Genomic DNA, 26,475 nt, shown 5'->3' with positions numbered 1-26,475 from the left:
TCCAGCCACCAGAGCTTTGCACACTAAAGCAGTGCAGCAGATACTGGGAAATACAATTATTTGTGGGAATTAAACAATATTTGTGTGCATCTGGATGGAAGGGAGAGGGGAGACAAAATGAATTGCAGCTGCTGTTTATCTGTTTGGCATCTCTCCTTCCCAGCAGAACAACATTAAAAAGCTCCACTGGTGGGCTATTCGTTACTGTACCGTCTGGTCCTATACCCCACTCTCTCCATCACTTGTTCTTCTATCTTTCTGTTCAAAAAGAACAATAAAAGATGGATGATTTTTATCTTTCTTTTTTTTTTTTTTTACTTCACGTCTTTGCTCCTTTTCTGCACCAGCGGCATGTCGCCATATCTCTCTCGAAAAGGTGATGTACGTGTGACCTTCAGCAGTAAATTTGCCATTTGCAGCCAAGTGAATCTTTAACTGCGTTCACATGACCTCACCTCCCATGACCCTGCTAGGTGCTGCTCGCCGCGGCTGGCAGCCAAGAGAACGAGGGCAACGAGCCAGGCCAGATAAGGGCTCCTTCAATCAGTTCCCGAGCACCTTGATAGCTCCCCCCTCCTTTCCATCTCCTCAGTTCCCATCTCCTCTCTTCCTCTAGATATAGGGTTGCAGGCTCACTTCTCCTTCCAACACCATATTTATTCCTAACTGTCATTGCTTTGAAGTGCAATAACTTAAGATGTGAAGACTTGACTGTTGCCCTCCCGCTTGACGAGAATTGGTGGAACGCGTGCCTCAGCGTCCTCTGGGAGGAACCGGGGACCCCATGCGCCGACCTTATCAATTATTTACATGATGCCAGTGATATAATAAAGACACTAACTGCCGCTCCAAACAACTTTGTTCTGCTGCAAACGGAAAAAGCGTGGTCACATGGTTTCTGGCTCAGGCAGAGCAAAAACCTTTTGATGTTGCAAAAAGATTTTAAAAGAGGCTTTACAGTGCAGAAAAGTTATGAGATGACTGTAAAAGTTCATGGCACACTCGCAAAAGCAGGTCAGAAAACTGCTGGATGTAGAAACTTATTGTTGACAATAATAAGAATTTCAAAATAGAAGTTAAGACTTTGTTAATCAGAAGATGAATCGCAGTTTATGGGCAAAATGTTATTGTTTTTCATTTATGCAATGCCTTTAGTACATTTTAATATGTGAATTATTTTAATGGCTGTGCATAATTGTGGGTTCACTGAGCGCACACAAAGCTGTGTGACAAATGATGATGCGGTCTGGTGCACGGATGTTCGTTACCGCCTTCTTCTGCATGAATTTTTACGGATTAGCAAAGAGGTCAAGGGAGGCGACGGAGCTGCAGAGAGGTCTGTGAGCAAGACGGAGGTGAAGATGGATAAGATATGTGAAAGGAATTTTTGTCAAAGAGCATTAAAACTTTATTTTGAATTTCCATCCTTCCAGCGTGTGGCACATGGAGCAGAGGTATGCGACTGCAAATGTCAAAATAAACACAAGAGCAATGCGAGTGTCAGAAAAAATTACACATTATTCACTTCATGGTTGGAAATTTCAATCTTATTAATAATATTTGAATGGCATTACACCTCAGAGATGCCTGTCTTGACACCATTTTATTTAGGCTGCAGGTGCAGCAGGGTTCATGCCAGGACTGTCCATAGCTCTTGCCACAAGCACATCTGAATGCTTTACCAAAACCCTTGAAAAAAAAGTTTAATAAGAATTGAAGCAAGGTTATCCCCACATTTACAAGTCTTATGACCCCCTCCCTCACATCAAAGCCACCTACACACACCTCAGCTTCACACTAAAAAATCAAATTTGGGACCAGGGCTACTCCTGTTCTTGCACTTCTGTTTTCTTTTTCCAATTCCCACTCACTTTGCAGTCTGTACCAACACCGCTCCACAGTGCAATCATAACTAAATATAAATCATCCCTTCTCTTACACTTATATTCTGATATGCTTGCCACACTCTTTCATTTGTTCTCTTCTTTTCATCTCTTTTCTGTCTGTCATTTTCTCCCTTTCTTGCTGCCCACCTTACACAAACACAGCTCTAATAAATCGTGCACTGGTAATTACACAGAACCCACCGGTAAATTTCACTTCCATTTACATTTAGATTAAGGAATATTTCATTCCCATCATTCTGCAGTGCAAGACCCCAGTGTGCATGGCTCTACCCATATGCAAACACCACCGTTCATAGCATTTTTATATTCTCGCTGGAGCATGGAGACACACCTACATGTGTGGAAACCATCTTGGGGTTGAGAAAAATATACATGAAAAAGCGATATACATGAAAATCACACTGGCATACGCATGGATGGATGAAATAAATTTATCAGCATGCATGGGCAGGTGCACGCCCATGAATCCGAAATTGACACACAAACTATCACCCACAAATGTGTTGTGGAGTCGAATACCATCAATGTCTACAGGCAGAATATTTTTTAGAACAAAAACATTTTTTTGTCTTGAAACTAAAAACTTTCACAAAGTCCTAACGTGGTGGTTTTATTCGCAGTGATTCCACTGCAGGTCTGTGAAGGGAATTGGGCTTTTAGAGTCCCTTACACACACAGGCTTTTATTCTCTCACACAAAAACGCCCCTTTTCTGGATCATAATACATTCAAAACCAATCTAATTCACTGTGCATAAAGACAGCAATATGCACCCCAAACCTAACTGTGATTTTTCAAAGGTTTACAGAAGAAAAGAAAGAGGAAGAAAGAAAAGAAGACCTGGAGGCGGTCACTGAAGAAAACAGATACCACCAAGATTTCTCCATCCCTCTGCTTTCTTTCTTTTTTCTTCTACTGTCTCTCTATCAGCCCAGCCTCCACCCCCTCCTCCCCCTCCCCCTCCTCCTCCTCTCAGTATTAGTGCATCATTTCCAATAGTAATGAGCGCACCAGGAGCAGGAGAAGGAGCAAGGGAGAAGGGAGGGTTCTTCAGAGAATTAGAGTGTTTAAAATATACACAAACTGGTTTTCTCTGGTGGATTATCAGTGCAAATAGCATCTTCCTTTCTGCACACAACCAGTGAAACCAGCAGGAATTAAAGACGGCCATCACACAGAGGCACATTGCATGTTGCTGGTGTTATTACAGGATTATTAGCAGAGGGAGCTCTCATTTCCAGTCACCAACAAGAATTTTTAATTGTCGGAACCGGCATCTATTGCATTACAAGACTATTTAGGGGGACACACTGTTTGGCACTCTATAGAAAATTGATTAACCAACAACACCTATGTGGATTAGTCATCAACTAATTCATTTGTCAGTTGAAAGTAATTAACTGCGTAAAATTGGTTTCTTCCTCCTTATGTGTGGGAAGTGTGAGCCCACTCGAACGCTGGGGCTCATAAAGCGAGCACATATGAGTATCGACAGGTTTTTACACGCTCCCCCTCCGTGCACAGCAGCTTTACTGTCATTAGAGAGTTGTTTTGACATAATCTGTTACGTTTCTTCATGGCCACTGGCACCACGAAGAAATTAAAACAGCAGCATGGTGTAATAGAGTTCAGACTGTTAAACAGTGGGGCACCAACACGACTGATAATGTCTCATCAGATAAACAAGCACACAAATGCACATGGAAGCTTCACCCACTGGAAAACCAGGAAACCTTTTAGTTGAAATGAGCCAGCTTGTGTTGAAACTCCAGAGTTCTCATGAAAAAAATGCTATTAAGTCGAATAGGAATAAAAGTGAAGCAGGAATTTTTAAAGAAAAGAAAACTGTAGATAAAAATGAGAGAGAAGTTCTAACAAAATGTGTTGAAACAGGGTTATGCGGGTTAAAGCTATAAACGTAATCTGATCACCCACCTCCTTATATTTCTGACTCATTATCCTGCCTTTAGGCTGTATTCGCTAATTACATAAGCAGTGATTAAAGTAAGCCTTTTTCAAACCTGAGTTTTTTCGTTTTTTTTAAAGGTACAACACTTTAATGAAACCTTTAATTAATCATCTGAAACATGTAATAAAAAGCTTTTTTTTCTGTGTTGAATTCTTGGGTTTGCTAATAAATAATTACTTTAAAACATAACAATATTTCCATTTAAAAAAGGTGGTGTTTTGACTAAAATGAAAAAGAAAAATTCATTTTGAGAAGTAAAAACCTGCAAACATTTCATCAGAGTTATGTAATGTGCCGGGTTACATGTGGGTGAAAACAAAAGTTGAAAGTTAGCCATGGCATTCATGCATAGACAAAGAGAGATTTAGTGATGAGTAACATAAATCAATCCATTGGATTTAAAGAAAAACAGCTGCAAAAGACTATACTGAATAAAACATGACAAAAAAGCCAGATCTCTGTGAACCTAACACACCATCTTGACAGTTCTGCTCAACAGTATTAATTGTTTATGTGCGGAAAAGACAGCCGTTTTACAGAGATGAATCAAGGGTTCACTTTGGACTTAAACTGAAAAAATGTAACATAAACTAATTGAAGGAAGGAACTTTTTTAATTCAAATCAAGGCTACATGACTTACAGAACATATAAGCTAAAATTTTACTCAAGAAACAGACAACACAAATGTTTAATATGGGAAATTAAGCAGCTTCTTATAAACTTTATGCTTGAAACAAGTCTGTATGCAGCTGAGATCAGACAACATGTGGTGCTAATGGTGGTCGGCAAAAACACTTTTGTTTTATAACCACAATATTTACATCTTTGCAAAAAGTTGTATGTTGTTTGTTTTCATGGGTGAAACACAGACATGCTGCCAAGGCCGACTCTGGGTTGACGTCATGAAACGAGCGGCACCCGCAAGGAGTGAAAGGCGGTGTCTCAGAGATCGAGTCGTCTTACTTCCAGGTAGGAAAATGAACTGCGAAAATAAGTTATATTTCTTTAAAATAAATATAAATTTATTGTGCCAAAGGTAATAAATTATCATTTAGATGGATATAGTTTACTTTAAATGGCTTAAGAAAAGTATGATATAGACCCTTAAAGATAATTAGACATAAATGTTACTAATGTTATGTTGCAAACCAAATGTCAGCTCATTTCAAAAATATTTTAGTCTTACTTCACCTAAATAAAAAAAATAAGTCTTGAACTTTTTTATACTTGCTGAGAATGTCATTTTAAATAAATTTCTGTCTGATCAGAATCTTTTGGGGGCCTCATAAATCTATCCCAAAGGTGCGGAACACATTGAACATGTCCGCAGTCTTAAAAAATAAAACAAAAAGGTAATAGGTAAAGATTTTAATCATTACTAAGTTACACAAACACTGTTTGTGACTATAACTTACTTTATTCTGATCAGCATCACACTTTGTGGTTTGGGCACAGAAATGATCAGAACACAGAATAAGTAAGAAACTTAAATAGAATATGGGAGCATACCATAAACGGTTTTCCAAACCACTTTTTCCATATCAAGGTTTCAGTTGCAATGGGTGGAAGCACACAAACTCAGTAATCCGTGTATCCAGTTATGTCCTTCAGCCATTCCTCAGTAATCCTCAACTGAGCTCGGGACAGCTGGGACATATAATCCCTCCAGCGAGTCCCACGTCGTTTGGCACAGCTGGCTGTGTCCGGCAAACCTCGAGAGGGCAACTCTTTGGAGACTTCCTAAACAGGTTCACATGTCTTTTCTGAGTTAAAGAGATTTAATTTGATAATGCTATCTTCTCAAACGAAAAGAAAAAAGCCTACCGTACATCTTTCCATGTGTCTAAAAATTGAGATTAAACTAAAAATTCGGAGCCAGTTCTTTTTTATCTCGCATTAAAGAAACACTAAAAAGGACTCGTGACATTTTACTTTGGACTGCATTTCTTTTAAAAAAAATCAGACCTAATAAGATTGCATCTATCCCAGAATAAGTTATGCTCTCTGGTTTATAAATGCCATTGAAATACGGCTAACAAGTAAAGGGTAGGTTGTTATGACCTGTGAGTTAGAACACAGTAACACACTCAGTGCAGCATCTTTGTGATCTGTACTTTTACTAATGCATTTATCCACCTCTTATCCGTTTTTTTTTTCTTTTTTGTTTTGCACAGCAGGTGACACACAGTCACCCCAGAACGTCAGCTCTTCAGGCAAACCAGTGAAGATATTATTTTGGGGACACAAAAGGTTATGAGTCTCTCAGAAAACCTGAGCTGAAACAATGCGCTGGACACATCTCACTGCTCCTTTTTACTGCAGTGAGAAGCTGTGAAATCCCAAAGAAAGACAACATCCTATGAAGAAGAGCATGCAGATTAAAAAAACAGAACTATCACACCATCTCCTACTGGTATCAGATAAAAAGCAGCATGCAAAATGACTTTGAATAACACTTCTCTGCGGCTGGTTCTTGTAATGATGCAGTCCGCGACACAGGCCCTCGCTCTGGGAGGCCTGAGAAGTGAAAGGAAACCAAGATGAAGGACTGGACAGAAACTTGTGGGGTAATTGAAAAAAGCTTCAGAATCTGAAGGTTGCAGATGACAAAAGACACTTATGTGAATATAGAACTTCTAAAAACAAACTTCCTCACCATGTATTTTTCCACACAAAATATAAGTTCTGGATGAAGGTGGACATCTTCTTTTTCCTTTTTGAAAATATTTTGAGAACAAACAAGTTAAATCCTTAAAGTGCCTGAAAAAAATAGACATTTAGGGTTTAATATTTCTTTACATAAAGTGGCAACTGTGTTTTTCTATATTGGCCATTCAATCTAAAAAAAATAAAATATAAGTGGTACTGACGTGAAAGCTATTTCCCGTGAGAGGAAATGGAAGGAAAAGGGAATTTTTCTTCAACTTTGCCCCCTGGTATTACTCTTTAGTTTCACGGTCACTAAAAAAAGAGATCAGTCAGCTGCTATCGCTGCTGACATGAAGCTCTGATGGCTCCCTAATGCTGCTCTGAATACATGCGGATGAGTTTCAGCACCACATTCGGGGACAGCGCCACGCGCCAACGCTCAGCTGCAGCTGGTTCTGAGCCGCGGGTGACTCGACCAGAAGGAAAACCAGAAAAGGAGCCTTCATCTGTAATCAAATGATGCTCTCCTGTCATCCTTAAGGGTGTTGGGATCGAATGGGCTAAAAGCCTGTCGTCTTTACTTTGAAACCCCGCATAGTAGATTGATTAGAAAGTCCTGAAAAAAACGGCCCCTTCATCACCGATTGATTGGCCACTGACATGCGAAAAGATATCTAAGAGGAGAGTTTGAGCGTTGAAGGAGGTGTGTGCGCTTTTTAGTTTGGTGTAATGCAAGCGCAACAGTGACTAGACACCCCCCTTCTCCCTAAGACCCCCACCCACCCACCCCGTACACCCAATCCCAAACTGACTGACTGATAAAACCCAAATCCGGTGCCGCCTCGCAGATGAAGCATGCATATTTTCAAAAATTGAAAAATATTTGAGAGAAACAGAGGTGGGGGTGAGGAGGAGGAGTGTACGGGTGCATCATGTGTGCGTGTAGGGGAGGGGGGGTGGAGAAGAGTGAACCACTTCAGTTTGCTCGCGCTGGAGCCCGATAACTACAGGAGCGTTTGTTGGATGGATTCGCCGTCCCTCCCACCTCACGCCGCAGAATTTCATTCACAGGACAGGTGACTGTGACGACGGAGGAAGAAGGAAAGAAAGGGACCCGAGTCGTCGTCCCCCCCCCCCCCCCCCATCTCTCTCTCATGCATGGAGGAGAGGGGAGCCGAAAGTATCTTGATTTCTCTCCTGCGATTTTCGCGCGTGGTTTGCCCTTCTCTTTGGCTAAAAGCGAACCTTTACAGACTGAAGCAGAGGGCTGGATTTGAACAGACAGAGCAGGGATCAGCAGGAGTGTCTGTGTGTGAGACTGGAACTGGATCCATCTTATCCTCTGGCACTCCAAATAGCGCTCGTCCGTTCATGAAAGTGAAGTCCGGCAGACACAGACTCCAGTGCCAGTAAGTGATTCATTTTTACCTTTCTTCCCTCTTTTCTACCTCTTCACAAACTCACGTCTGCATACCACGGCGCATTAATCTACTCCCTTTAATTTTTCCCACCCCACGCAGGCAGATTTTTCTTCAGAGGGCAGGACAGACTGAGGCGTCCTCTTGCTGCGTTGTGCTCTGCACGCGTATGGTGCAGGTGTGGGTACCTGGAGCAACCGGAATCGCGGTGGGAGAACTTGTTTAATGGGCCCCAAACCTCGGGAGCACCCCGGGATGGCGTGCAGCACGTGTTACTACCTGGTTATCAGCTCCACTCACCTAAGCAATGGACACATTCGGCGCGTCAAGGGGGTCTTCAGAGGACCGCTGTGCGCAAGCAGTGATTCACCGGTAAGGACAGCATGTGGAGCCAATGATTTCCAAAAGTTTGAAGGATTCTCACTAAAAAGGTGCATGAGAGCCAAGATTTGGAAACTTTTAGATGAAGCAAACTATTTTTGACTCTTTCTCCAAAACAAAAGTGCTCTCCAGATCTAAGAGGATAGGTTACAAGACATATTCCTCATCCCTTCTACTATCTGGGACATGAATATTTTTGCACAGAATTCATTTTTTCCAGTCATAAAAGGACAACTTATTGGAGGGCTTGACTGTACCAAAAAGAGGAGAAAATGTGTATCCAAGCATGAAGTCATTGCCCCTCCATGCCTCCTTGTGTCTCTTATGGGAATGGGATGAATCAAATTACTTAGTTCTTTGAGGAGGAGATGAGTTGAACAGATAAAAATAGACCTAATTACCTTGAGTCTATAGCATCCCTTTGTATGAGTGTGTGTGTCTGTATGTGTGTGTGTGCGTGTGTTTCCTCCCTATCCCAATGCATCATTCAAGGATCTAATTTGTGACTAAGTTATTTGCAAAGTTTGTAGTATGTGCACATGTCTGTGTTCTTAGTGTGAGTGAATTTACAGTTGAAGAAAGCAGCAAAAAAGGTAATGAATGAACAGAAAAGAAGGAAACAAAATGTGCTGCAGATGAACAACACATGGAACTTTGGGATGTTTCGACTGAGCTCGGGTCCTCTCCATCTCCATGCTTGAGCATGCATATGTGCTGTTGTGCTGCTACATGTTGCAGTACACATTCAGAAGTTGCTCAGAGGGTTTCTGATGATCACACATTATTCATGAGATCTAAAATGTGAGATGAGACAAACTGGCGAAGCTGATGACAAGTCCGATGAAACAGGAGGAAAGGAACAGCTGGTTTGTGTGCTTGGGTTTGTGTGCACGTTTGTACTGAAGACATTACTGATCTATCATGTTCGGCGCATGTTCATAGTGTGATGAGAATGAGAGCACAATGATGAGCACAGCAGAAGGACTGAAATTTAGAGTACAATGAATCAAAATCACTAAGATTTTCTTATAAACACATCCTCAAAACCTTTCTTTTGTAAGATTTTCTTTTTAACACTATTTTTCATCAGTGTCTGGGTGCTTTTTATTGGTTTCTGTTTAATAAGCAGTCATTTTTCTGTCATTACTAAGTGTAATTTTGTTTCGTTTTGCATGTCTCACGAGCTGCTTGATGCATATTTGTTTCAAAAAAGGAGTTATAATTCAAAACTTTTTGCATCACTGTTGCAGTTAGTCATACATAGGCACCTGTTTAACTGCATATTTGCTATTGTATTTTCCAAACGTTGCAAGGTTTTATGCCTTAGCATAGGCAGTCAATACTTACTTTTGATTATCCGTCAATTAATCAACAGTTTTAATGGCCACAGAACAAATCTGCAGCTGTTTCGATAATCAGCTTTGCATTTTGATTGCAGCGATTTAAAGACAATCATTATAAGCTCATTATTCATGCTTTTTTATTTATTTATTTGTTTGCTTTTTAACAAAATTAGCAGTTGACAGTATTTCTGTTGATTCTGGTTAAATATTTTTTTCTAGTATTTAATGTCCTTTTTATATACACACCACTTAATAGATTAATCAAAGAAAAATTACAGGCAAGCTAATTTCATGACAATTTGCAGCTTTAATCAAAAGCGAAGCTGCTCTCTTTGTTTGCTGGCATTCGGTTGGTCTTTGATTAGGTATTGACTACGTTTTTTTTGAGAAATCTTTAACCCTTTAGTCCACACAAATGAGGAGTTGGGGATATTTGTAAAATCTTTGAGTCATTCCCCAGCTTGCAAATTAAAAGGAAAAAAGATTAGACACAATTGACAATTTTCTCCTTTTGCAACATTAAGGAAAAACCCATAAACTGGATTTTCAATTTTTTCTAAACTTCAAATCAGACAATACTGCAACATTATGGAAAACTAGCCATGCAATTTGTCTTTAATATTTTGATTCAAAGCAAATTACGCTTTAAATATGGAATCTTTTTTTTTTATCTTATTAAGGATCAAGTTGAATGCCAACTGCAAAGTCAAAGGTTTCATTGTGGCTTTAAGGACACCAAAGTTTTGCAGTAATATTTTTTAATAAACGTGTAGAACTTTGCATTTTTTTTTTGTTTGTTTGTTTTGAAGCTCGGCACGCTATTCCGCCCTAAAATATCTCAGGACTGCTGTAACGTCCCCTTGTTTGTTTTTCTTCTCCTCAGCCACAGTCACTGTGGCCTTGTATTGTCTTGCTAAAATAGCCACAGATGTTTCAGCAGAATATGTCCTCTTAAAGGCAGCATACGTTGCAATAAAATCTCCTCTGTAGATGTTTGAGTTCGCTTGGGACACAAATCCCATCAGAGCGGGAGGTTTTAATGTTACAGCGGGGGGAAGCATATGGTCAAAAGATAAACTACAGGTGCCGCAGTGACACCTGCTTTGGTAAGAAATGCGCTATGTTGAGGCGGTTGGAGGCACATGACGAAGTTCAGGTGGAGGATTAAAGCTTTTTTTCACTGAATGTAAAATGAGAAAGGGGGGAAAAAAACTTTGAGCTTTGTTAGTTTAATGCTTTGATTACACATTGTCAGGATACTTTTCATTGCTACTAACATCATCATCACATTAAATGGAAGGGAGCAGAAGGTGCAATTTCAACAAAAAGCATTGCCAATTTTCCAAATAGGAATGAGTGTGAAGTGTCAGGTAAAGCCTTCTGATTAGGTTTTCTTTCTTAGTCCACTTTGCTACATTTACACTGTCATTTCAGGTGTTTAAACTAAAATGTCAAGGTCATCACTTAATTTCATAATCTGGAGCTCACAGCTTGCTTTAGAAAAAAAACACAAAAATATTCAACACACAATAAGAAAGAAAACAGACTTAAAACTCAAATTCTTATCAGAATATGTTTAGAATTTTCCAATTATGCTGTTTTAGAATTGAAAAACCAAAGATAAAGCTCTACATCCATCTCTCCAGGTATTCATTAGAAATTCATGGCATGTTTTGCAATGTGGCAATTTATAGAAAAACAGCAATAAACATTCGTGAAACAACTCTGTTTTCCTCCCTATACCACTGTATAATAATAAATAATCATACAAACTCTTGGTTTGTACTACATTACACTTGTTTTATTATGACAATTTGTTCAAAAACCATAAATGCTAACAATGTCTCCTTTCTACCATGACTGCACAGCACAAGAGCAAGCAAGCACAATTACACACATGCAAAACTAAGGCCTCAGGAGAAGTTTTTGATCATTTTTGCTACTGTACATAGCATAAAAATATAATAAATGTGCATAGAACTAGTTACAACGATTCATTTAGCTGTTGAAGTAAAACATGCGCTGACATTTAAGGAGGTTTGTAGGTATAATTCTGATCTATAATCCCTTTAATATGAAAAATCTGCAGTAACACAACACCCATTTTTGTTTACTTTTTAGCGTGTGGCTGAAAAGCCTGTTCAAATGTCAAAACCGCTGGTTCCCATTTAGCTCTTACAAGTCCAACTACAGCTCACCTACTTTTACAAATATAAATGTGAAAGATGCATGTAGTGCGCTTTAGGGACACATTGCTCATGCACATTTAAGGTCAGGTCAAAGATAATGCAGGAAAAAATCTAGATCCACGTTTTTTGACTCACAAAATGCTGGCTTGGGAAATATGGAAGGTCAAAAAGTAAAAGTTGTTTTTTTTTAGATTTATCTATATTAGTTTAGACAAGGTGGGATATATGTGCCTGTCAGCATGATAAAGAGTCTGCGCTCATGGTCAAGCAGTTTAAAAGTGACCCTTGTGTTCAATGAAGCCAGGAGAGTGAGTTTAGCACATGTCTTTAAAGGCAGTTAAGGATGCTGAGCGGCTGCCTTTGCTGCCAATCGCCTCACTGTGGAGAATGAGATGTAGCCAGCTGCTCTTTGATTTAGCTGAGATCAGCGGAGTAAAGAGGATTTGGCAAACAGGATCTGTTAAGAGTATCTTCTTGTGTCTTTATTTTCAAAAGGTGATGTGGCATTGAGAAAACCCTGGTGAGTGGTGAGGAGCAGCTGCTTCTGAAGGCGGGCTCTGCATGCCTTCCACTCCAAACCCTCCTGAGTACGTTTAGCTCCCTTTGTTTTATTTAATTAGCTTCCCTTAGGCGTGTTCTAATTCAAGGACAATAATTTTGTTTCCATTTTTCACCTCTATTAAATGAATGCCATAATTTTCTTGGACATGTTAAAAAATATTTGAAGCTACATGTAATATTAGTGTTTAATTGTCCACAGAGTCATTCTTCGGATTCAGATTCTTCATTAACACTTTAAAGGTCCAATTGTTCTCCAGTTTCACAAAGTAGAGTGGAAAAGAGAAAAACAAGCAAACAGAAGCAAGGAGAACTTTTACTTTTACAGGCCTCGTGCATCTGCCAGTACAAATAAATAAGCTTCAGGCCTATGATGGAAAACCAGTGATACACGGCTTACAATATCTGCTGCCAATCACTCAGGAGCGGCGGAGCCCCATTCCCATTGGACAAAAACCCACTTACTGCAGCTGTGAATGGAAACTATTGGAACACAACACTTTACTGAAGAAAGTGCCCTGCCTGTTTCCAGCTTCATCTTTACATTCTTTGCTGCTATAAAGGATTTATCGGCCGCAGGTGTTTCCAGGTATTTTCGGACTATCAAAGTGCCGTTTTGCTCCAAAACAGCCCCCAATTATAGAGTAAAACTCCCTAAATCAATACACATTTTTGCTATAAGGACTTTAAAAAAAATGTGATCTGCACTTTAGTTGAAGGAAAAAATGATTTACTTGTATATATTGTTTTATGTTAAATATAAAAACCATTCATGTTAGGTTGGGGGTAGTCCCTATTGTTTTCTACTTTATGTGCTGTTCACTGACTCACTCATCTATTTATAACCACCAGCGGGGGATTTAAGAACCAGGAAAAGCTCACCTTTGTTTATTACTTTAGTTTGCATCAGAACTTACTGCACATAAGACCTAAAAGTAAACCGCAGTTTACCATTTATTTGCTGTACTTTAAAAAATTTTTACTTTGTGTATTTAAAAACAAAATTTGATGATTAATTAAATAAAATCTCTTTAAAAATTTCTCCATTTTTGGAAAATGAAAGCCTATCTGTTAAATCCCTTATTCCAGTAATTTGCAGTTCCTAAAGTGACCGCTGATTCAGGAGGGAGCCAATTTCCATTGATCACAATATTTAAAAAAAAAATCAAGTTTATACCAATAAAAACATGTACAGCATACTTCCTTTAAATCCTTTTAATCTTTTGGGGGATGGGGGTGCGAGTGTCAACAGCTGATTTGATTTAAAGAGGTTTCCTTTGTTTGTAGGGTAGACCTTTGAGTAAACCCAACAAAACTCCTACTTTACACAGCGCCACTCAATTACCTATTTTTGGAACGATAAAGTAAGGTGGAGATATTTTTTAGAGATGGTTCTGGCTCTATACTTGGATCTTTAGCTCCAGTGTTGACCTTCGGTTAACTACCATAACTCTTCAACTGTTTACGCAAATAATGTAATTCCAGTAGATTACAAAGCAGGGGAAAGCTGATTGGCACTGACATGCAACACATTGCAATTGTGAAGCTATGCAATCAACGTAAATCAGCTGATTCTGTCGTGGAGAAAAACGTGTTTTCTCCACCTCAAAATCAACTGATTCATGTTGATCGTGTAAATGGTCAAAGAAATTTTTATTCATTGCATGTCGAGCACATGTGAGGAATCAACAATAAAGTTGACTTTGACTTTGAGACACAAGAAAGTCAAAGAGAATGTGTTATTCAGGTGTCGCCCCTCAAAATACTATGAGGTCTGAGATATTCCATTCAGTGTATGTCCATGTTTAATATACTGCTGGAGGAAAAAGAATTTGCATTCATACAGTATTTTATCTTTTACCCCATTCTGGGTTTTTGACTGAACACAAAAGTTGCACTAGTAGCAAACATAACATGTGTTTGTTAAACTTTTGCACTCTTTTACCCAATCCCACAGCCTAAACCGATTTGTTGTGGGGCCAAATAACTAAAGACCTTCCTATTGGATGCTTTCATCATAGAATCAACTGACTGACAGCTGCCTCATTGTGGAAAGGATAGGGTTTTTTTTTACCATTCCAGCTTGTGTAACCACAACTCACTTGTTTCACTTTCATCCCAACCTCATAAGGATTCTGCTTTGCGCCAGAGACACATTTGGCTCGACTGGGTTGTGTGGTGATATAACAACTGTTAGTCAGATATTCCAAAATCGATGTTTGCGCATGCTGAGAAAGAAGCAGTCAAACAATCCCGACATTGACTCAAATCTAAGAAAGTGAATTGGCACAAACTCTGATGTGATATGAAAACCTGAATAGTGTACAAAAATACTTGTGTAAACATAGTTTACAGAATGTGACATGTCGCCATCTGAATGTATAACAATATCTGACAACAAATGGGCACTGCACAAAGGCCCCTTACTGATCCAAGCATGGACACTGTGAAACAGACACATGAATAAAGAAGGATTTGACAGATTTATTAAAAACCTGCTCTGTGGCACCAAGCTCAATCCTGCTGGTAAAAATGTTTTTCCCTCGGTTATTGTCAAAAGAAAAATGTGTTAATTGTTACCTTTACTGAATTTTTAAGTGAAGTTAGACCCTTTACTGTTTATTGTTCACTTTTAGGGAGGGGGAAACAAAACATATGAAACTGTTGCGTAAAAGAGCGACATTTGCAACAGTGATACACAAAAGGGTTATTTTTATGTGACATTACTGAACACCTTTTGCCTAATATGGCCACAAAAAAAATCCACTTGTTTTATTTATTTATGTACGTATTTTTAACCTTTTCCAATCATATTGGACACCTAACGTCGTTTGTTTAAACTTCCAATCCGATCATCTTCTGATCCATTGTAAAAGTTTTCCAGCTGGTCTTTTGTTTATAATTATGTCATTTTCAGCCAAAAACCTGTGTTGTTTTCTAAGACATAGTTTCTGCGGTTCATCAGAAATTTGCCTCTGAGTTGACTGTTGATATGGAGGAATCCCGCCCCTCTTCCCCTCCCCTAAGCAGGGAGGTTGCCCTGCTCAGTGTATTTTCTACATCACAAATACGCTCTAATCAAACTGAATTTTTTTGTCTGCTCTTGATTCACTACCATTTAAATAAAGAAATACTCAGAAAGGCACTTTTGAGCTTAATTTTCTTGATATATGTCATCAGAAAACACTAGAATGTGTTAAACAGAACAAAAACACGATTTTCATCGGAGTGGGTCAGATCTAATGTGACACATACAATTAAAAAAAATCAATATTTGAAGATGCTGGCATTCTAGATTTTTCAGAGAAAATAAAAAACATATTATTCTATTTTGATTTTTTAGGTCTGTTGTTTCACTCATGTAGGTATAGCTTTTGAAAAGATGATGTTGAAACACCAAACATATGATTCATTATATAGCTTTGGCATTTCAGCAGTAATTGAAACACATGCAGCAGCACTTTATTTTTGTTCTCCTCTGGCTATGGTAAACATGATAAACTGGTCTGAAATAAACCCAGCTTCTCTGAACGCTGCACAAATTAGTAGATAAGTTAGCCTCCTTCTGTTTTACCCAAACGCTCACACACTGCTTTCCATAATCGTATAATCTGAAAATGAGACACTCCTTTATCATAAAGGGAATCAACTTTACCTACAAAAGATGTTTATGGTGCTTACATGTTTGTAGGTGTTTCATTTTTTTGGTGAAAGATAATAATTATTCCTTTTATGAACCCTTCTATTCCAATAACATACCTTTAAAAGAAAACCCGGCTATCTGTTGTTACATTCTTAGCTTCTCAGCCACTGCAGAGCACCTTGATATATATTTCACTCTGGCTTCTGGAAATAGATGACTCAAATTGGCAGCCTAGCATGGTGTCAAAGTGAGTGCGAATGCACCAAAGTGTGTGTGCGTGTGTAGGTGTGTGTGTGTGTGTGTGTGTAAATCTGTGGATGTGACTCCACATTTGCACCATCGTGTTTTCATTGATTCTGGAGGGAGCTGAGCAATGTTTATGCAAATCAGGGGACATTTAAACATATGCCTCCAACAATTAGCTTGAAACAACAATTCAGCAGCACAAAGCCACTGCAGTGTTCAGAGAGTGTCATATTGTTTGGCTGCAAATATCAACCCTACATAAAAGGACTCGGGCAAGTTGAGCCAACTGGATGCTTACTAACACACACAAAAAAAACTCAAATCAGACTCACATACTTTTATTTTTGAACATCACAATAAGTGAATAAGATCAAAGGAGAGCCATAACAGAGTCTTAAATCATCAAGGTACACAAGTCAGAAAGAAGTTTTGGAGTTTAAAATACTGCAGGGGCCTACTGAAAACACTCAGTGCAACTGTTGGGTTGTTGAGTTATGTGCTGCTACTTTATCCCGGTGAGGACCTGTAGCTACTTACATTCATAAGGTCTAATGCTGCAGCATTGACACACTCACCAACTCACTGCTTAGACCCTGGAGGAGCACTTAGACGGGGAGCAGGTGAGTGTTGCTGAATGCTAAAGGCCTAGCCAACTGGGTCTTTTCTGCTGACCGCTGCAAAGTGCTCCCGCTGATCACTGCTAATGTCCTCCATCACAGTTTACACTTAGCCCTCTGGAGAAAGCCTGAACACAAGGGTATGCTTGAAGAGAAGGGGGAGTCTAATCTGGACAGATGGGTGAGACAGGGGGGAGAGTGAGACAGTTGGCATCCTTTGTAGTACTCTCTCAAGCTCTTATTGACGTTTCATTTAGCTAATGAATTCATTAGTGCTTCATAGCATAATAAGCTCTACCTGATAACTGGAATGGTTCCCCGAAGGAGCAGTGTTAGTCTGCTGTCTGTGCTCTTTTAGTTTCTGCTTTTTCTTATTTTAGCAAACTCAGTCTGAGGTTTATTTGTCTTTCCTGACTTAATATTACTGTAATAATGCAGGTTATTTTTTCATATTAAGTACCTTTCCTCCCTGGTAGTTTGGTTTTCATTGTTTAACTTGTAATCAGATGGATTTATCTGTCAGTCTCTTAGCAACATGTTACCAGAAATGTAGAGAAGAAGCAAGACTATATTTAAGTCTTAGGGCTTCTGCATCAGTGTACTTTTTAACTTTTTTGTAGTCGTTAGTGAGATAAGTTTACTCTGTAAGGTTATGTTGTGTCCTTTAATGACCTTTCTCTAGAGTGCAGCAAAGTATCAGCATACATTGTGGAGAAAAGCCCCCTTTGCTTGGGATCATAATAAATCTCCTTGCTTCATTCTAAGCTGAGGATGTCACAACATCCCCTTACACAGGAGATTGGACAAACTTCACTTGGGGGTTTATTCATGAACCAAACAGCTACTGTAGCTGAGCATTACAGGATGTGAACGGAGTAGGAAGAAGGTAGCCATGAGCTGTGGACAAATGTGGCGCAACGATGAGACACAGAAAATCATTGAAATGTTGTTGGATGAATGCGGGCTCATTAAAACAACTTTTAATGTGATACACATTGCTTCTCACACTGTTTTAACAACAATCTATGTCATAAACACTTATCACAGTTTATTCTTTGTCGCCATTCAGTAACCGCCATTGACTCTATAATATATAACTGGACAAACCGTGTGTGACATCATCCATAGAAAATCCCTTACTCCAACCAAAATAAGTCAATTCAGTCGCCATTTTTCCATGATATTTCCTTCGCCATGTTGGAACCAGACGTCCTCAGAAAGCCGTTACTGGCCCGTTTCTATGGCAATCACTCTTTCCAATCAGGAGTGAAGACTTTAAAAGACCACACCTCTTCCATTGAAAGCAGGCTCGGGAGAATCTGTCAATCAATCACTTCAAACGTTTGACGCAAGGCCACCTACTTTTATTGAGGCTTCTGATTGGTCAGTTTATAACTTGAATAACTTGTGCTACAGCAAAAATAAAAAAAAAAAAATAGTATTAGCAAGAACACGTTGATATAAAGAGCAAGAATGGTTATTCCGACAAAGATAATGACTAAGTAATAGCTGTTTATTTCTTAATAGAAGTCTATGGGGTTTTTGCTTTTTGGGACGAGTGGGTATTTTTTATTTGGAACACGAGGGGGGAGGGGTTCTTCAGTCCAGTTCTTATTTTACTGTCAATGGTAACTACCTTACTGCATGTCTCCGCCACACCAAAGCAATGAGTAAAAATGTTGTCAAAATTGTTGTAAAACGGGGTGGCCGTGGTGCAGTGGATGGGTGAATGGATTTGTGACTGTAAAGCGCTTTGGGCCTTTGAGAAAGGGAGAAAAAGTGCCACATAAGTATACGCCATTTGCCATTTGCCATACCTGACATATATACAGATGTTAAAAATTGGTCAATGGTCAATGGTTTACAAACTGTGGTCTGTAACAGAATAGTCTTGTTGAAGGCATTCTGAATACAGACCAAACACAAGATTCAGAACTTGATCCAGACCAAATTAGGCAGACTCAGTCCATACTAATGGACCTTGCCATTTTTGATTACACCATAAATGTACATCCAGATTTGAAGGCAGGACAGTCACACCCACATAGATCCTGCTTGATGGAGCACTAAAACAGACAAACAAAGAAACAGTTGGTAAGGATACATATGTATCAAAAAATCGATCTAGTTGTGAAGTAATAGCAGTATCACTTGAAAACCACATACATTATATTACTAGGAATATGTTGGTAAAAAGGTGTCAAATTGATCAGAAAGAAAATAGACAGTTTTTGGCAAACTCTACTGTCTGCCTTTTATGTTTACGGGATGCAAACAAAAAGACGTCCAATCAAAAAACTTGCCTCAACCAAGTCAGGTCAATTACAAGTGGCTCAAGATAAACCACAGTGAGGTGTTGTGTGCAACAAACATACCATAACCCTTATTTTTACAGCACTGTAAACATTACCTGAATGAATTAAAATTACACTTTTTAATCACAAAGAACAAAACAGTCAACAAAAGAACATATGTTTTCCCTATTAAAAATTTATTTTCATTAATCATTTTAAATCCTAAAAAATAATAAACATCTAGATTGCATCCATGTAGGTAAAAGAATTGGACTGTTTTGTATCACCACAAAGTTTGTTGAATCTTTTATGTATCGATTCATGGACCATGAATGTGTATCAAATCATATGAGAGAGAAAGCTACACAATCCAAAAATATATACAGTACACATTTCAGCTAAATAAAGGACCCTGCTCTCTTCCTGCATCTTCAAAATGTCCTTGTAAAGAACATTTCACTTTTGTCTTGCAGTCAACACTGAATCTCCCCTTTTTTTTCATTAGAGTAAATATGACTGACTGCTAAGAGTTTTCTGGCTTTGTAACAGTTTTGATCTCGTGTAGGAAAATAATTCAGCATCAGCCAAAGTAAATCTGTCCAATACTGTTAATATTTGGTGGAGAATATTTCTTTTTTTTAACTTTTACACCCACAGTAGTTAGCTGTTTACCTTTTTTTCTATTCATTAGTGTGGTCTGCACTGATTATGGATGAGTAGGTCAAAAAAATCCTTCAAATAATTGAAAAGAACCCTTTGATGGGTCATTCTGGAATTATTTGAGTGTGCTGCGTGACACACAAGTTGACAAACACTCTGAAATGTGCGCTTACTAGCAGACCCAGCAGATGGCCGACCTCTCAATTTGTGTACTATCTCAGGACAGATGTTTGCCTGTGTGGTCATTAGTGATCACAGCATCAGATAATCACCTGGAGACACACCAGCACATAAACACACACTCACACACAATTAAGGAGTGTTTGATAATTACAACTTGTTTGATGAACCATCTGGTGAACCACTCATCCACAGACACCCTCGAAACTAATTCAAACACTTAAAAACATAAAACTATCAGTAGATCATCAGCTGTGTTGGGGGTAACTAATTACAGAAGTAATCTATTACAGCAACACATTCATTTTTGCTGTCAGAAAAGTATTGTATTGCATTGCTTATTTAGTTTGAGGGATATTTTACCCATTTCATGTTCACAAAAAAGCAACATTTTGCTTATAGTCAGTCACTTTGAGCTGTTTTATACCTAAATTATTGAGTCAAATTTTCTGTTTGGGGTCAATGAGCCGAACACTTTCATTTCCCTTTGTGTTTTTAATATCTGAGTCTAGTTCTGTTTTGTTCCAGAGCCAAAAACAGTTTTGTTTTTGTTTTTATATTGGCAATTGGTCACATTCTTAAGTATAGTCATCCATGCAACTTCCCATCCAAACCAGCTAAATTCCTTTTGGGGTCATGGAGCCCAACCAGCCACTGTCAGGAAAATTCCAACACCCTGAACAGGTCACCAGTCTGTTGCAGGACCACACTAACAGATATGGTGACTAAATTATATAGTAACTAAAACATTACCATTCCATTCATAGATACTAACAATAATCACTATATCTACTTAACTCCTGAACAGACTTGGATTGTGTTTGTTTTGTGAATAAAATATAGTATTGATTGTTCTAATTAGACAACGTTGCCCCATATTTGAATGTAAAATGCTTTGTCAAGCATTTGTCGCTTCGATTTACTGTACATGAGAATTGGACATGGTGAGTGTAATAAGACCCATCGAAAACGACTATGAATCTGTCAAACGTTTTGAACGGTCGAGATGGGGGCCAGCGGGCACCACATACTATTATTGAGGCATCTGATTGGTCAGTTTATGACTTGAATAAATAACTTGCAATAAAGAAAATACATACATTAACTCCTTAAAACCTGGCGTCCACATGTGTGGACATCCCATTTTGGGTTAGATTACCATAGTATTTAAGTGTGCTTAACTGGGGCATGGAGGGTCAGCTCAAATATTAGCTCGGGTCTTAAGAGGTTAAAAATTAGGTTAAGCAAGAACTTGTTAAAAGCAGGTTATAGAGCAATAAAGGTTTACCTGACAAATATAATGACTGAGTAATAGGTGTTTATTCCTCAGGTTAAGTCTAAGGGATTTCGGCTTCTTGGAGCCAGCGGGTACTTCCTACTGTAACTTGAACATGAGGTGGGAGGGGTCACACTGTCCAATTATTTTATACATTCAATGGTAACTTCCGATTTTGTTCTACTTCCACAGATATTATGCTCAAAGTAACCAAAAATTATGAAAGGCAACTGTGAATTAAAGCGATTCTGAGGCTGTAATATTATAGGGTAATGGATTACTTTTGAACATCAGTAAAACATTATTTGTAATGTGTTACAGCCTGGAAGTACCTTGCACAACACTGATCATCAGCAAGTGAAAAAAAAATTCTGGATTGCAAAGTGAGAGGTGAGGAATTTATTTTTTTGTCTGGAAATGATGTGTCACTCAGGGTTTGGTCTCCTCAAGTGATTTTCCCCTTGCAGTGTAAACTGCATCCTCTCGACCTGCCTTTTCTCCTTTTATTTTTCATTTGCTAAAGTCTGTCTCTTCGCCACGCCACCTCCCTTTCCATTTCTTTATAGCCAATACCTTTGCTCTCAACCCCGTCTCCCTGACACCTCACTCAACGCCCTTTCCTATTGCTTTTCATCTCCTCTCTGAAGCCCATTCATTTTTTAGCAGGTCAAAGGTTCAGATGTTTAGGCCTTTGAATCTTGTGTGTGGGGGTGGATGCAGGGGTGCATATGTGCTTGCAGCGTCCTGGTCTGGGTAGATGTGTGTGTGCCTGATAGGACTAATATTGCAGCAGCAATATTGCTGAAAACTCCTTGAAGGTATGAAAAAAATGGTTTTATTTTATCATCAGTTTCTGCTCCTCCACCTCACTTTACCTCAGATTCTGCTGCTTTGTTTAAAGTCCCGCACTTGCAGATGCAGCTATAACTGCAGCCTGCATGGCACAATGTGTGTGTAAAACATATTTGCCCCTTTGGTCTTAAATGCCCGGTCATCACCATCACCGACACACAGGCCAGGGTTAAGAGCAGCTCAGACAAATTAATTATCTCCTCTCTGGAGGAAAAGATGAGTCACAAAAAAGAAAGCCTGTCAGCCATCCTCCTGGATGCACAGGGAGGAGGAATTATTCCTGGTCTAACAGAGGCTCTTTCTGAACACAGAAACTTGGATTTTTTTTCTCAGCTTAAACTTTACATCATATTTTTCCCCTTCTCTTTACTTTTCTTATGTGTAGAGAATATTTATAAAAATAAATGTAAGTGAAAGAAGTCGAGCAGGCGCTTGGCATTCACAGATCAAAGTAGCTGGGAAATTTCAATGCATATGAACAAGTTTAATTCCCAGAGTTCATTGATATAAGATCAAGGCTTTCATGTTTTGCATTTTCAGAGTTTGAGTTGAATTGGCCGCAACACTGAGGACACATCTTTTAGGTGGACTAAATGTTAAAGAACTTGGAAAATTAAAAATGTAAATATGCAACACATTCATTTGTTTGTAGTCTGCACGGAAAATGGCGAAGGTTTTGCCACAATGGTTTGTGATGGAACGATAACTTCAGTTTATATGTTATTTTCAGGCTGGTTTTGTGACGAAATAGGGTGAAACACAAAAACCATTATATTTGTGTTCTTTTTTCTTTTTCGACATTCAGTATAACTTTCAAAGTACTGCATTTCTGTGGAAAGTTTCTTGACTGTCTGTCCTACATATGTGTCAGCTGGAGTGCAACCCCTATTACCAGAGGGGCAAAAACAGAGAGATCTCTTATCGTTGGGGGGAAAAAATTAAAGTTATTATGGTTTCATAACTTTTTTTTAACACTTTCAGGTGGGTCACTGAACTGACTGTTCTCTAACCTCTAACTTTCACTTTCATTTTTGACTTTTTTACGAGTCCCTCGGTGTAGAAATAGAATGAAAAATGTCAGCTCATGAGTAAAGAACTTAAAGGTAGAAGAACTTAAATTACTAATTTGGTAACTTTTGGAACCTGTGTCAAAATAAGGATCTTACCTATTACATCATAAATCTGTGCACCCATGAGAAAGATGAAAACTGCAGCGGGGCAAAAGCTGCATAGCTTTACTCTAACTCACATCCTAGTGTATGTTCACTCTGGTGTGGTCTCATGTTTATGTATCAAAGCAGATAAGACATTCCAGAACATTGTTATAGCAAAGGTTTTTTCATGCATCAGTTGCAATACACCAAATCATATCATACTTACCTCCTCTGGCTGTGTGTAGACACCCATAATTTATGCTGTTTGCTTCAAATGGCCTTCTTATGAGCCACAATAGACAAAAAAAATCATTTCAATAATCACAAGCCACAGAATTAGTATGTTTAGCAGATGCCAGACGCCTTCGTTTAGTGCAGAAATGTTCTGGCTCCGTGCTGTAGGGATGGCAGAATCACAGTGGTCTGCAGCCTCAACCTTCCAGCCACCAGGCCTTGGCTAAGTCTCTCTTATGGGCCAGAAGCCTGCCTCTGCTGTCTGCCAGTATATGTACATTTGGCATGATTGCACTTGCGCATTTTGTACAAGTTTGCCATGTGGCCTTCCTACTATCGCTGTGAGGTATATTCTTAACACTGGGGTGCAGGATTAGTCACAGCATTGAATAGGCAGACATGGGAACCAAGAGAGAAGAGAAGAGAGATGACAAAAAAAGGCACATATATGAAAAGCAATGTGTGGGTGGATTTTGTGTGTGTGTGTGTGTGTCTGTGCATATGCTCATGTAAGCCATGGTTATTCATCAGTTTTTTTACCATTCGCTTTTTTATCCTGCACCATGAAACCCAGAGGCAAGGAGTGTGCACACAAACTCTGCAAGAATCTTATTATCTTTTTGTCGCTGTCTCACACTTTACTCTTCCCGCGTCAAGTTAGCAAAGCATTCTTGCATGTGTGAAACTCATCTGTCACGTAGTGAGGGAAAACTAAAGTAGTGCGGGGTCCACAGGATGTGGAACATTTGTTTCTTTCATCTGTGGGAATGCTGGTGTTGCAGCTGCTGAATACTTGTCACAAACAGAATGAGCCCAGTTTGAAATGGTTTATCCATAGCTCAAATAACTCTCCTCTTCCATGTATGACAGCGACTTGTGCTTCAGGAAAATCTTAAAGACATTGCCCCCCCCCAGAAAACCTGAAGCCTGCATTGTAAGTCAAATATCTATGAATTTTATGTTTGTGTTTGCGCCCTGCCTGTGGAAACAGCAGCATGTGAATTATGTAAATGAGTGTCAACGGTCGAGGAGGCAGCAGAATTCCCAGGCCTGATGAGTGGCTTAATGATTCATCAGCCTAGCTGAGGCAGGCATCAATAATGGATGACAGAGCGGGTCATGCAGGATTGCTCGCCCCTTGATTAAAGTGCTTCACAGCTAAACGACTCACTTCCTCGCTCTTCTCACCTATATTCTGCAGGGATAAATAGAAAAATGTGCTGTGCACGCACACAGTTGAACGCACACACTTGGGCGCATGTGGTCACAGACAATTTCTTCAATATCCGTCTGTATAGCTTAATGTCATCGCACCTTTCATATGTTTAATAAGCTCTCATCCCTTCCTCGTCTCCACACTGTGTTTTTTGGTCTTAATCCAATAATGACAAGTGGAAGAGGGAAGGAAAAGAGTAAAAAAAGGAAATTAATAAAGAGTAGGAAGACAAAGATGGAAAGTGTGAGAGAGGAAAAGAGAAAAGGCCAGAAATGCGTGCTTTATGGCTTGTGCAGAATGGAACCTTTCTCCTTGGAGACATGACAGGAGCATAAATGCTTTTCTTCCTCTTGCTGAGAGGAAGGAGTTGTTCTCCTGCTGTGTCTAGCTGTAAGCCGCATGCGAGTGTTGGTGTGACAGGACAAATCTCTGTCTATTAAGAGACATAAACCTCTAAACTCTGAGCCACGCTGCCATACATACTAATGCAGCCATACAGAGGATGAGATACAAGCAAGAATGATAGTTGAGGGAGACCGTGGACAGGGAAACGATATGGTAGAGCAGGGAAATAGAAAGAGGATGTTGAAAGCAGAGAATCCCTGGTCAGCGCCGAGGCTTATCTGCTACAGTTCCACGGCGTTCAGAGCGGTCTCCAAACTAAGCTGTTTACATCCTTTAAACAGTTTACTTTTATCTTCGGAGGTATCATTAAACTTTCCTTGCACTGGTACTGTAATGTGCCAGGGAAAAGCTCACCCAGTCTTATTGGAAACCCTGGTGTTCTCCTCTGATGAACCACACAAAGAGAACACACACGCATGCAAAGTGTGCCGCCGCGCCGGAAAAGCTTCTGAAGAATCGGCAATCATAAAAGCTTGAAAGAGAGCAATCATTCCTCAATTCAACAGCATCAGCAACCCATAGTTCCCTCTCATCCGTGCTCGCCCCTCATCTATACGTTTGTGAGACCGAGACAAGTATTAAGAGTAGTGTATAATCTTTGATTACATTAACCCTGCTCCCAAGACTGATTATCCTCATGTGCTTCACTTGACTTTCACTCTGATCTGTATTACCACAGAGGCAGATTCCAGTTTGATCATTGTAACAGATAGATGTGTACTTATCCCTGAAGCGGGCCGTCAGCTACCTTTGATGACAGATGGGAGGCTGACAGACGAATAGAATCTATAAGTAATTCTTGTGTGTGATAACTCAGCATCTCTATATCCATGAATTCATGCAGGTTTTGAATTGAACTTGTAAATTGAATGTCAAGAGTCAATGGTCCCTATAATTCAATTTTTTTCTTCCAGCTGGGAGAGAAAAATGTTCGACACTGGGGGTGACATTTAAGCCAGAGAAGAGAAGACTGGCAGACACGCAGATGAAAGGACACATAGGTGACACATGCTTTTAGTGTACAAGCGGGAAAAATATGATATACAGGAGGAATCTAAAATATGCAAAGGATACAACAAAGAAGAGCTAAATTACATAAAAAGAGAGAAAAGAAAAACATTTTATTTTGAAAAACCAAGATTGACATTCTTATTTCATAAATGTTAAATTTGAAGACTAGCGTGTACTTTTTGTCAGATCATATTTATGACAAATTTCAAAAGGGCGGAAGCTAAATCTGACCAGCAATACAAAAGCAAATTCTTGCAGGAACTGAAACATCCC

The 26,475-nt window shown here is 39.2% G+C and overlaps 1 protein-coding gene across 2 annotated transcripts in view; it reads left to right on the top strand.

Moving 5' to 3' along the window:
* Window positions 1-7,412: 7,412 nt before the first annotated feature.
* znf804b (zinc finger protein 804B) overlaps window positions 7,413-26,475 on the top strand; it is a 46,830-nt gene continuing 27,767 nt past the window's right edge. For both annotated transcript variants that reach the window (XM_011485217.4, XM_011485219.4), the window contains exons 1-2: window positions 7,413-7,934; window positions 8,046-8,315. In XM_011485217.4, coding sequence (XP_011483519.1) covers window positions 8,169-8,315 — 147 coding nt within the window. In that variant the 5' untranslated portion in view covers window positions 7,413-7,934; window positions 8,046-8,168. The remainder of the gene's footprint in view (window positions 7,935-8,045; window positions 8,316-26,475) is intronic.

This window comes from Oryzias latipes, chromosome 16, assembly GCF_053564925.1.
Source record: "Oryzias latipes strain Hd-rR chromosome 16, Olatipes_Hd-rR_3.1".
Lineage (NCBI taxonomy): Eukaryota > Metazoa > Chordata > Actinopteri > Beloniformes > Adrianichthyidae > Oryzias > Oryzias latipes.
Note: the sequence above shows the minus strand (reverse complement) of the source record. Positions and strands in the feature narration are given on the sequence as shown.